Here is a 13,183-nt window from a genome sequence, read left to right as displayed (position 1 = left end):
ATTGAAGCCTACTTGTGACAATAAGTAATTATTATTACCTTTATCAATCGAGGCGTAGATTACAAAAGCAGGGAGGTCATGTTGGAGTTGTACAGAACTTTGGTGAGGCCACAGCTGGAGTACCGTGTGCAGTTCTGGTCGCCACATTATCGGAAGGATGTGATTGCGCTGGAGGGGGTGCAGAGGAGATCCACCAGGATGATGCCTGGGATGGAGCGTTGAAGTTATGAAGAGAGGTTGGATAGGCTCGGGCTGTTTTCGCTGGAGCAGAGAAGACTGAGGGGCGGCCTGATCGAGGTGGACAAGATTACGAGGGGCGTGGACGGGGAGCAGCTGTTCCCATTAGTTGAAGGGCCGGTTACGAGGGGGACACAATTTCAAGGTGAGGGGGCGGGATGTTTCAGGGGGACTCGAGGATAAACCTTTTTAATCCAGAGGGTGGGGACGGTCTGGAACGCACGGCCTGGGAGGGCGGTAGAGGCGAGTTGCCTCACATCCTTTACAAAGTACCTGGATGAGCGCTTGGCACGTCGTAACATTCAAGACTACAGGCCAAGTGCTGGCAAATGGGATTAGGATTGGCAGATCAGGTGACTTTCATGTGCGGGTGTAGACTCGGTGGGCCAAAGGGCATCTTCTGCAGTATTATTCTGTGACGTGTACAGTATCGTGGGCTTTAATGGGGGCATGGAGTGCAAGCGCAAGGAGGTTATGTTATAACTTTAATAAGTCACTCATTCAGCCTCAGCTGGAGTGTTGCATCTGAATCCAATCTCCGCACTTCAGAAAAGATGCGAAGAGATTGGAGAGTGTGGGGAAAAGATTCACGAGAACCGTCCCGGGGATGAGGAACTTCAGCAATGAAGATAGATTGGGGGAAGTTGGGACTCTTCTCTTTGGGGACGGGATGGCAGAGAGGGGGTTTGATGGAGGTGTTCGAAAATCACGAGGGGTCCGGACAGAGCAGATCGGATAAAACTGTTCCCACTTGTACAAGAATCGGCAAGGACTACCGTTGCTAGCCATGGAGCTAAAACGGTTCCCACTGGTACACCCGATTTCAGATCTTCTTCTCCCCTCCCCCGGTAAAACGGGCATCGGTGTCGGGAGATATGGCCGACATTGCCGCCCGCCCTTGTCCTCCACGGAGAAGCTGATGGATTCCGGGTGAGTTCCAGAGGCACGGACAGGCAGTGAAGGACCTGGCTATTGTGTCACCCCTTTTGCTCATCGTTGGCAAGCGTGGAGCAGCGGCCGGAGTCGCTAAGGTTTTGCAGATTGAGGTTCCAACGTTGAACCATATAGGTGCTTGGGATAGTTAATCTGGTTGTAGGTGCGGGGGGGGGTTTAATTCTTTCTCCCCCCGGCACTGTGACTTTGGACAGGGAGGATGGGGTTGGGGCTCTTTCAGGTCCAGTTCTTGCCTTTAAGCGGAGGACACCACGCTAATGGCTGCGCTAGCAAGCTGGGCAGAGCAAAGGAGGCTCTGGTAGACTGGTTTGTGGTGGGGAAAATCGGTGCCTCCCAAGGTGGTGAGGGGGCTTCTGCGAGAAGGTGGCCTCGGTCGTAGGAAAGTATGTGAGTGACAACCAGAATGGCATGGAAGGCAGTGATCGGAGGGGGGGGGGGGGGGGGGGGGGGGGGGGCAATTTCATACAAGGATCACAGGGGTAGAGGTGGGGAGAGGGAGCGGACGGACATAGGGTGACAGGCAGTACTCCAAAGCCCCGACGAAGGAGCTGCTCGCGGAAAGAAAACACTTCCATCTTGAGGTTTGAGCTGGTTTCAATCGGGAGCGAACCCACTCCGTCGCTCACGAGTACGGTGACAAGGCCAGCCGAGGCGGCCACAAGGCAGATAGCCCAGGTTAGGGACGAGAGGGGGCAGCTAGTCCCGGCTCCGGAAGTCAACAGAGCCTTTGGGGCTTCCTACCGGGAGCTGTACAAATTGGCACAGGCGTCAATTTCACTGATCCCGAAGACAAGGACCCGGTGGAGTGTGGGTCATACAGACCCATCTCCCGAGCGAACACCGATGCGGAGGATCGCTTGCCACTGGTGATTGCAGACGACCAGTATCCGGCAACTGTGATACGTGGTCATGTCGCCATCCAGGGAGGAGATACCGGACGGAACTAATCCTCTCCATGGACGCAGAGGTCTTTGATCGGGTGGAGTGGGGGCACCTCTTCGACCGGGCGCTGGGTACTGCCCCATGCCAGTTCTCGGCAGCAAGGTTCACGACGAACCCAGCGGTGGTGGCATCGCTGAGAATCGGAGGCCGATTTCGGCTACATTTCAGACTGGGATGGGGGGGGGGGGCACGTCCATCTTGGCACCAATATGCGGTAACCACAGATTAATTCCATCGGGGATGGATGCAACACGTGGATGAGGAATGGGGGTAGAGAGGTTCAGGGCCCCGTACGTGGACGTAAGGGTAGAAGGGAAGAATTTCAACTCTCTGGGGGGGGGGGGGGGGGGGGGTGTTCAGGAATCTGCAGGTACGAGTCTTTCTTTGCAAGGGGGTCCCTGCATTCCCCCTGTTGGGACGAAACGGTCTGGAGTGAGATTTTGCAGGGGGTGAATTCCACCTCTTCCTGCGGCAGGCTGAACCCAATACAACTTGCGGGTGGCACAAAGGGCTCACCTGACTAGAGCGCCCATGGGTGGGTCCTTCCCTGGGGTGGAGTGTGGGTGCAAACGGTGCCGGAGGGGGCCAGCGAACCACTCTGGTAACCTCTGCCCAATATTGATCCGAGTTCTGACCTCGTCCTTTGAGACCATGTCCGACATCGTGGGGGTTAGGATGGAGCCTTGTCCGCTGCGGTCAGTATTTGGGGTATTGGACCTGCCCCCGCTTCTTGTGGAGGGGGGGGGGGGCGCGCAACACCTTGGCCTCCCTGATAGCCCGTCTCCAAATTCAGCTCAGCGGCACCACTTCGGGCCTTGGACTGGCTGGTGGCCTTGGCAGGATTCCCGAGGTTGGAAAAATAAAATATGCCACCCGAGGGTCGGAGGAAGGAATCAGCACAGGGCAGGAGGCCATTCGGCCCATCGAGTCTGCACCGACTCTCTGAAAGGGTACCCGACCTCGGATCAGACACCCCCCCCCCCTCCCTGAACCCAGTAACCCATCTAACTTGACCTTTTGGACACACGGGGGACAATTTATCAAGGCCTATCCACCTAACCGGCACATCTTGTGGAGAGGATGTTTACACTTGTCGGAAAAACTAGAAGCAGAGGACACCATCTCGGACTAAAGGGACGATCCTTTAAAACAGAGATGAGGAGGAATTTCTTCAGCCAGAGGGTGGTGAATCTGTGGGAACTCTTTGCCGCAGAAGGCTGTGGAGGCCAAATCACTGAGTGTCTTTAAGACAGAGATAGATAGGTTCTTGATTAACAAGGGGATCAGGGGGTTATGGGGAGAAGGCAGAGAATGGGGGATGAGAAAAATATCAGCCATGATTGAATGGCGGAGCAGACTCGATGGGCCGAGTGGCCTAATCTGCTCCTACGTCTTATGGTCTTATCTTTGGACTGCGGGAGGAAACCGGAGCACCCAGAGGAAACCCACGCAGACACGAGGAGAACGTGCAGACTCCACACAGCCAAGTCACCGCAAGGCCGGAATCGAACCCAGGTCTCGGCTGGGACTCGCTGCCTCGGAGAGTGTGGCGGAGGCACGTTCAATCGAGGCTTTTCACAATGGAATCACAGACTTATCTGACAGGGGATGAATGTGCAGGGTCGCGGGGAGAAAGGAGGAGGAAAAAAAAGAGAAAGGCATTAGGTGAACGGCTCACTCAGAGCTAGCACGGGCATAACGGCCGAATGGCCTCCTTCTGCACAGTAACAATTCTGTGGTGCAACTTATAAACAAATGGATCTCCTGCTCGGCAGTAAACGTGGTCTGTGCCGACATTACCCGGGTACCTGCAGTGTGGTAGTCGAGACTAAACTGGCAGAGCCATGGGGCACTCTGTTCGCCAGAGACGCAGAAACCCAGGTCAATGCTTTGGGGACACGAGTTCGAATCCCACCCCGGCAGCTGGTGGAATTTAAACTCGAGAGGAATGAAATCTGGAAGCGGAGTCTCGGTAACGGCGACCGTGACAACGATTGCCGGAAAAAACCTCCATCGCTAATGTCCCCTTTAGGGAAAGGGGGAAATCTGCCGTCTTTACCCCGGTCTGGCCTACACGTGACTCCAGAACCACGCCACACACGTGCAATGTGGTCGACTCTTAACCGACCCCCTCGGAGATGGGCCGAGCGAGACACTCGATTCAAGGGGGACAATTAGGGATGGGGGAGAAACGCTGGGCCGGGCCCAGCGACGCTCACACACCCCATCAAACAAGAAAGAAAGTGAGAAAGGGGCAGTAGGAGATATTTCTTTACAGCAAGGTGCCGGATTGCTTCAGCTACTCTTGTGGGGAGGCAGAGACCAGAGCACCTTTATGGGGTAAACTTGACATGATTTTTTGGACTGGAGGGGGGGGGGGGGGGGGGGGGGGGGGGGGGGGGAGATTAGTTTGGCACTGTGCCAACAAACAATGCGTCCCCCAGAACTTTACCAGGGCTTCAAGCGTTAGGTTATGAGGGAAAACTGGGAAAAATCAGGTGAAGGTGCCATTTGATGGCAGCATCGTAAAAAGTAGAACCTTCCCTCGGGTGGGGAATCTCGGGAATACCTTCAAGCGAGAAAACAACTCTTTGTTTTCCAAGATGACCAATCCAGCAGCTCGTGCAGGGTCTTACGGGCAATAGGTTAGGATAAATGAGCCACGATCTCGGAGAGACTCCTTAGAATCCCTACAGGGCAGAAAAGGCCATTCGGCCATCCAGCCTACACCAATCCTCTGAAAGAGCACCCTAGCCAGGCCCACTCCCCTGCCCTATCCCCATTAACCCACCTAACCTGCACATCTTTGGACACTAAGGGACAATTTAGCACGGCCAATCCACCTAACCTGCACATCTTTGGACACTAAGGGGCAATTTAGCACGGCCAATCCACCTAACCTGCACATCTTTGGACACTAAGGGGCAATTTAGCACGGCCAATCCACCTAACCTGCACATCTTTGGACACTAAGGGGCAATTTAGCACGGCCAATCCACCTAACCTGCACATCTTTGGACACTAAGGGACAATTTAGCACGGCCAATCCACCTAACCTGCACATCTTTGGACACTAAGGAGCAATTTAGCACGGCCAATCCACCTAACCTGCACATCTTTGGACACTAAGGGGCAATTTAGCAAGGCCAATCCACCTAACCTGCACATCTTTGGACACTAAGGGGCAATTTAGCACGGCCAATCCACCTAACCTGCACATCTTTGGACACTGAGGGGCAATTTAGCACGGCCAATCCACCCAACCTGCACATCTTTGGACTGTGGGGGGAAACCGGAGAAAACCCACGCAGACACGGGAAGGACGTGCAGACTCCACATAGTCACACAAGGCCGGAATTATCCACGGCAGTGCAGCGGTGCTAACCGCCTCGTCTCGAGTGACTGATTGGGTTACTCCTGTCCCCTCAAGGCGGGCCGAATGGACTCCACCTGGGCTGCAAAAACATAGGAACTTTTAGAATAGACTCAAAAAGCACCGGTTTGCTGCCGTCAGCAACAGTGCGGGGCCATCGGGAGATTGTGTGCGCGCCGGGCCGCGGGTTCTTAGGGCAGAAGAGGAGGCGATTAACCCGTTACGAGTCCGTGCCAATTCGGAGTTATGCTTACACAACGACAGGCAGGCAAGGCAGGCCCACTCACTGGAGCTTCCATTCGGTACAGGCAGCCCTCGGGACGCCAGTTCCGTCCGCCCCGGAATTCCTTTCCCAAACCCGGCGCGCCGCGTTTTTCCGACAGCAGGCAGAGAAACAGGCCCCCCCCAGTCTCTTTATCGTCCATTTATTTGCACCATCCATTCGCGCACACAAAAAAAAGGGAGAAACGTCACATTCGGTTGTTTTTTTTAAAAAGCACTCGCAAAAAAAAAAAAAAAAAACGCCGCCCGTTTTTCTTTTCCTCAACAAGGATTTGTACAGAAAAATTTTAAAATAAAAAAAAGATTCACATTCGAGGTGTTTTGGGATCTGCTGTCAGCTACTGTGGCCTCGAGGCAGAATCGGGATCTCCCCCCCCCCCCCGTGCCAACTTGCAGACTTCCATCGGTGCTGTCACAGCACAAAACAAATGCAGAGAACATTAATACCAACGTAGCAGCAGAAAGAGATTGGAGAGCAGGTTAGTGTTGGGTCGCGGGGTGGGGGGGGGGGGGAAACAGAGGAGGTGGTTTGGGGGGGGGGGGGGGGGGGGGGGGAGAACCCCTGTGGTTGGGTTTGGAGGAAGAAACACCCTTTCAGGAGAGCATTGGGCCTTCTGTGATCAGCTCGCAGAGCTGGCCTGTCCCATCATTCTCCTGGCAGCTGTGGCATTTCTATTTAAATCTGGCGACGAGGCTGGAATGGGGAACGCTGCACGAACCCCAGCCATTAAATAATTTGTGCTTTGCGAAGGTACGAAGAGGATCGTGAGCGTGCGAACGAGCTCAGAGGATCGGAACACGATAAAGCAACGCCCCGGGAAAACGAGCGAGGCGGCGTTCCAAGTGCGAAAAAGCGAATTCCACCCCGCCGTCCGTCGATCGGCTCGTCACACAGTGGACCCGAAACCCGTCTTGGAGGTCGAGGCGCGTGATGGCTGAACCCCCCCCCCCCCCAGGGTCGCCCAACGCCTGGGGTTCCAGGCCGGGAGGCGCGGGCCACCAGCCCCGCTGCAGACTGCTGTATCTGCGCTCGAGGACGAAGACTCACTTCCGAGAACTAGGTCCCACGCACGTCCCGGGGGAAAATGTCATTCGCCTGCCTGCAGGCTGCCGTCACGTGATTCGTCAAGTGCTTGGGGGGGGGGGCCTTTAGCTGGACCCCGTGTTTGCGGAGACGCCTGCCGCAGCCTTGGCAGCTCTGGCACCGTGTTCATCTGTCACACAGGCCTGCGCCGTATCGTGGAGGGAAACGGGGAATGTCCCAAATGGCCGCCTTGAGCGGGGGTCACTGATTACATACTCCCATCTTGGGTGGGTGGGGGGGGGGAAATGCAGCGGTGAGGTAGGACGCAAGTCTGCTGCTCTCCACTCCCATCTCGCTCGAGAACAGGCCGGCATGGGGTAACGACATGCCAGAGACCACCCAGGAGGCGGCGCCAACAGAACCCGCCTGACCTCGCCCACAGACTGAACCCCCCCCCCCTCTCATTTCCTCTCCTCTTCCCCCTCCAAAACAAATAACAGGAGGGGAAAAGAAACTTCAACTGCAAACAGGGACTGCGAACCGTACGCAGTGATCCCCGCTTCTCCCCAGAGTCTGACATCTTACCACGATAGCGTCACATCTGCAAATAGACGCAAAGCAGATTGACCGTCCTGGCTGTGTCGTCCTGCTCGAGGGGGGGGGGAACGAGGACGATGTTCGATGACTGAGGGAGGGAGGGGGGAAAACCAGGAGTTTTAGAAAAGATAGGGAGAGGCAGTGGAGGGGGGGGGGGGGATGAGAACAGAAATCGGTCCCTTGGTTTGAATATGTACACAGTTCACATTCTGTAGGCCCAGCTCCTCTCAGCTCTGTGGGTAATATTGACTGTAGTTCCACGGGTTCTGATAACCATACGATCCGTACGGCTGCGGAGAGACGGAGGAAAGAACAAAAACAAAAATCAAGTGAGGAGCGGGGGCTCGGAACTGCCAACCCCGTCCCCTACCCACCCCCTTAATCCGCGCCGGAAGGTGTGAAGGTGCCCGCGCTCGGGGCCCCAGTCCAGAGACGCCACCACGGGAACCTCGGGGGCCAAAGCGGGGAATTTGACCCACGCCCCGTGGGTGTGCTTCCGGCGGTTGACTGGTCCCCTGGTGTTTTCGAATATGCGACCGAGTAGCTTGGGGGGGGGGGGGGAGAATGCGTGGACCGCTCGCACTCGAGACTTTAGGGTGATCAGAGGACTGATCGAAGGGGTATTGGGGCCTTACCTCCCATGGACGGCCTGAGGTAGGCGTGTAGGGTGGAGGTGGGGAAGGAGAGGTGCAGTTACACCTACCTGATACCACGCACTGTAGTTGTAGGCGGCCTGGCTGCTGGTTACGTCGCCGCTCATTAAGGCAGTGGAGTTGGTGGTGGTGGCCGCCGTGCTCACGCTGCTGGCTGTGGACGGGTCCTCCATCCTCGCTTTCTTCTCCTCCGGCTCCTCGGTGCTGCGAAGCCAAGTGGTGACAGTCAACAACAGCCTCTCGTCTCCTCTTGGAGACGGCGGGGGCTCCAGCCGATAATGGCAGCGGCAATGCATTGTGGGCTTGAGGATTTTGGCCATTTGCGGTGCCGAGGGAGCGTCGCGCTGGCGGAGGGCCGATGTTCAGGGGGTGACGGCCCGCTGGGGGGGGGGGGGGGGGGAGCGTCGCGCTGGTGGAGGGCCGGCGATGAGGGAGCATCTTTCGGGACTTTGTGGGAGGAAACCGGAGCAGCCGCAGGAAACCCACGCAGACACGGGAGGAGAACGTGCAGACTCCGCACAGACAGTGACTCAAGCCGGGAATCGAACCCGGCTCCCATGTGGACATGAAAGATCCTACGACATTATTGGAAAAGGCACAGGGAAGTTTGACATTCCGAGACCAGGTCCGAGACAGAATGTGCAAACAGCATTCGTTGTGCTGCACGTTTCCAAGATTCACCCCCAACGTACATTAAAACCAGATTACCTGGATCAGTTATCAGTTGTAGGGGCTGACAGAGCACAGCTGGCTGCTCTGATGCCTACACAGGGTATCCAGAGACTGTGAAAGGCTTTTTACAAGTGTTCCTTTATAAAATTGATACCAATACGGCTGTCACGGCGGCAGTGGTTAACACTGCAACCTCACAGCACCAGGGAACCAGGTTCGCTACAGGCCTCGGGTGACTGTGCGGAGTCTGCACGTTCTCCCCCGTGCCTGCGTGGGTTTCCTCCGGGTGCTCCAGTGTCCTCCCACAGTCCAAAGATGTGCAGGTTAGGTGGATTGGCCGTGCTAAATTGCCCCTTAGTGTCCAAAGATGTGCAGGTTAGGTGGATTGGCCGTGCTAAATTGCCCCTTAGTGTCCAAAGATGTGCAGGTTAGGTGGATTGGCCGTGCTAAATTGTCCCTCAGTGTCCAAAGATGTGCAGGTTAGGTGGATTGGCCGTGCTAAATTGTCCCTCAGTGTCCAAAGATGTGCAGGTTAGGTGGATTGGCCGTGCTAAATTGTCCCTCAGTGTCCAAAGATGTGCCAATTAGGCTACAGGATTGCAGGGATGTGGGCCCGGGCAGAGTGCTCTCTCGGAGGGTCGGTGCAGATTCGATAGGCCGAACGGCCTCCTTCTGCACTGTAGAGATTCTATGGACAGGACATTCCTCATGGTGCAGATTTACCGGCGATACAGTGAACACGCCATTGAGCAACTCGGCACTCACCCATTCTCGGCCGCCCGCTTCTTACTGGAGTTCTGTTTGAGGAGCCTTTGATGTTCATCGTAGGCGTGTAGTAAACTGCAGCGGGGGACGAGGGGAGAGAAACACGAAACGTATGTCAGGCATCGAGAGACGAGAACAGACACATAACCTCGGGCCGCAGCGAGGCGGCAGCGACACCCGAAGCTTCAAATAAACAGAAGCTCAAAGCCTGCTCTGAAGCGTTTAGGCACTTTGACATTCCCCCGAGTGCTCACAAGTTCATCTCTCTCGAACGCTGACTGAAGACGGGAGAGTGGCCCACGTGCACGCAGACCTGGCCAAGTCCTGGTTCTACGCCCGCCCGCGCCGGATTTTGGGCAGGCTGGTAGGTAACGGTGGCATTGTTGCAGCCGGCGATGGGCAGAGGTGTCACAGGCAGTGAGCTACAGCGAGGGCGAGTGTGTCTGTCACTATTCACCCCGAGCGAGCGTTCCACATTCTCCCCGCTCCCTTTGGCAAAGAAATTTCGCCCGGTTCCCTATGAATTTCATAGAATTTACAGTGCAGAAGGAGGCCATTCAGCCCATCGAGTCTGCAGCGGCTCTTGGAAAGAGCACCCGACCCAAGGTCAACACCTCCACCCTATCCCCATAACCCAGTAACCCCACCCAACACCAAGGGCAATTGTGGACACTAAGGGCAATTTCTCATGGCCAATCCACCTAACCTGCACATCTTTGGACTGTGGGAGGAAACCAGAGCACCCGGAGGAAACCCACGCACACACGGGGAGGATGTGCAGACTCCGCACATACAGTGACCCGAGCCGGAATCGAACCTGGGACTCTGGAGCTGTGAAGCAATTGTGCTATCCACAATGCTACCGTGCTGCCCTGGATTCCTGGACTCTCGCATTTAATGGTTCCTAGTTTTGCTCTTGCCCAAGAGTGTAAATATTTCTCCCCCCCTCCCCATCCACACACAGGCACAACTCCCTCCCGCTGCAGACACGGAGATTGACACTCACGTCTGTACATTGTAGCCGAAATCCTCCAGGAACTCCACTCGCCGCTGGGAGAAGACTATTTTGGTCTCGAGGGGGAGGGAGCTGGTGAGCACCCGCTCAAAGCAGCCCAAGATGTTGCCCTCGTTGACTCGGATGTCCCCGCTGAACTCTAGCTCCAGCAGGTTCAGGTACAGCTTGGTGTTCTCCTAGCGGGGCCAAAGTTACGGCACGTTAGAGGGGGTGTTTTTTTTTGGGAGGACAAGGAACCGCGTCGCGCACGGCTCTTCCGTCCCCCAATAACGTGGCACGAGCCCCGCGCGCGCTCTCCCAGTCTCCCTCACGCTCCCCACGAAGTGCCTCCGGGGTGGCTCGCACCACTCGCATGGGCTGTTCGATCAGGAGAGCCATCTTCTGACCACACTGGTGTCTGCTCTAGAAACTACCCAGGATTGGAAACCTAATTAGTGAACTAGGAATCCACATTCCTGGCCGCCCACGGGGCAACCAATTTCTTTCAACCGTCAATTTTCTGTAGTTGGTAATCTTAAATCGCTGCCCCATTTTACTAATTCTCCGACCAGTGCAAGTCATCTCTTCCCCCCCCCCCCCGCCCCACCTTTCGTTTGTCAAAGTCCATCACATTTCCGAGGAACTCTATTCGATCACACTTCGGTTGAGACTCAAGCCCCGCGGATATGCCCTAAGAGCAGATGGAAAACGGGGCAGCCATTTTGTGCACAGCAAGATCCCGCAACGTGACATTGCTCGCCTGGTTAAATCATGTTGGTCGAGAGACCAGGATTGGGGTCAAGACCAAGGCAGGTCTTTGTAACAGTGGCCTGGGGAGGGGAGGAGACTCTTTTTGACATCCATCCCATGAGGTAGATGATGGTCTCACTTTAAGATTATTGCGCCTGACCTAGCAGAACACCAGCGCACACAGGAACGCATACACACCCACCCCTCTCCCGCCAAGGTCTTGCGTGCCTGACGGGCCATGCGGGCAACTAGAGGTGGATTATCAACCCTAATCGCAGTTTGTATTAACGTTTTAAGTTGCCTTTGAGGTTCTGTTTACTTTGACCCTTTGAGGAGCTGCAGGTTTTGATATGATCGCACAGTTAGCCTATTGAAATTCGGTTGACGTAAATAGGCACACCCTTCCCCCCCCCACCACCCCTTACCTTGTCCCTCTCGACGGCCTCCAGCAGCACCTTCCTGGCCTTCGCCAGGCTCTTCTGCACCTTCAGGAGCTGCCTTGCCAGCTTGATGGCGAAGAAGGAGGCCAGGGCCGTGTCCCGGTGCTGCTCGATGGCCTCGCGCAGGAGCTCCTCCGCCTGCTCCAGGTGCCCGCACCGCCGCTCCAGGCTCACCCGCCGCAGCAGCACCATGGCCAGGCCGGGCACCACCATCTGGAAGGACTTCAGGATACGCCGGGCTTCCTCGAGGTCACCTAGGTGAGGAACACGAGAACAAATTCACACAAAGGTGGGGAGAAAGGGGGAGGTTTTGAACGGCGACCATGGGGGGGGGGGAGATCTAAAACTGTGATTTCTTCCGTGGGCAGCTGTACGGAAGACCCCTTTGCCAGCCCCATAGACCCGGAAGGGGGGGGGGAGAGAGAAAGAAGGGTCACGGTGAGCTGGGTTGCGGAGCTCTGAACAAGCCAAGCTTGTGAAGCAAGCGGGTGGGGTAGGTAGACGTTCGCCAGCATTCAAAGTCATAGAATTTACAGTGCAGAAGGAGGACATTCGGCCCATCAAGTCATGTTTTTATAAAATCCTGATCTGAAAGACAGCCAGGCTTGGTGGTTCCAAAAGGGATAATTAAAGCACCGTAAAAGTAAGGGCTAATGTAATTTTGTTTATATAGAGATGGTTCCCTGGGGAGTAGATCAATGCTGTAGTTAATGGGGGGAAGCTAGGGGCTGAAGCAGTCAGGTGCGGAGCTCAGTTAAAAGACGAGGGTGTGAACAGACCAGGAGCTTCTCTCAGAACAGTTTAGACTTTGCCCAGGAACAGAACAGCTCTTTCTGAAAAGATTGGCAGGATAAACAGGAGTCTGACACGGGCAAGAATCTGCAGGCTGTTTCCTGACCAGTTTTCTCTCTCTCTCCAACCAGTCTTTGAAAAGGAACTCTAGTCAAGTGCACAGCAGGCAACCCTGCGTTTGCTAACTGTATTCAAAAATGGATTCTGACCAGAGACGGGTTTTGCTTGAGTGGAGATTCGTGAGAAAGCAGTTAGGCGTTAAAAAGGTTGTATTTTATTGTTTACTGAGTAATTGAAAGTTGTTTTCTTGCATGATGTTAAAGTTAGTGATACTGCATTAGTAACAAAAAGTTTGTTTCCATATACTATTGTCATATTTGTGCATGGAGTCATCCTGGAGTGAGGTATGCTTTCCTCACAGTCTTTCAAATTAAATTAAATATTGGGGTTTCTGTCTTGACATCCTAGCAACTGGTCCGGGACCGTAATAGCCTGGCTCACAAATTCTCTGGAATACAAAAACGTCTGGGAACAAGCGTGACCAAAAAAAAAAAATAAATCACACGCAACGGCCTCCAGGAATTTGGTTGGTCCGCCAGACTCGGTGGCAGGAGGTTTTATTTGAACCCTGGTCCGGAAAACGGTCGTGGTCGGTGGTCTGCGTTGGCATGGGCATTGTACCAGCGCACCCTGACCCTGAACTGTGCA

The 13,183-nt window shown here is 55.1% G+C and overlaps 1 protein-coding gene across 1 annotated transcript in view; it reads right to left on the bottom strand.

Annotated features, from left to right (window-relative positions):
• Window positions 1–5,915: 5,915 nt before the first annotated feature.
• Window positions 5,916–13,183, bottom strand: part of LOC140399933 (uncharacterized) — a 32,876-nt gene continuing 25,608 nt past the window's right edge. Inside the window, exons 10-14 of the mRNA XM_072489418.1 lie at window positions 11,669–11,937; window positions 10,506–10,690; window positions 9,500–9,574; window positions 8,113–8,266; window positions 5,916–7,699 (exon numbers count right to left, since the gene is read on the bottom strand). Of these exons, the coding sequence (XP_072345519.1) occupies window positions 7,637–7,699; window positions 8,113–8,266; window positions 9,500–9,574; window positions 10,506–10,690; window positions 11,669–11,937 (746 nt within the window). The 3' untranslated portion in view covers window positions 5,916–7,636. The remainder of the gene's footprint in view (window positions 7,700–8,112; window positions 8,267–9,499; window positions 9,575–10,505; window positions 10,691–11,668; window positions 11,938–13,183) is intronic.

Source organism: Scyliorhinus torazame, chromosome 24 (assembly GCF_047496885.1).
Source record: "Scyliorhinus torazame isolate Kashiwa2021f chromosome 24, sScyTor2.1, whole genome shotgun sequence".
In the NCBI taxonomy this organism is placed as follows: Eukaryota; Metazoa; Chordata; class Chondrichthyes; order Carcharhiniformes; family Scyliorhinidae; genus Scyliorhinus; species Scyliorhinus torazame.
The sequence above is the reverse complement of the archived record's forward strand: the minus strand, read 5'-3'. Positions and strand labels throughout refer to the sequence as shown.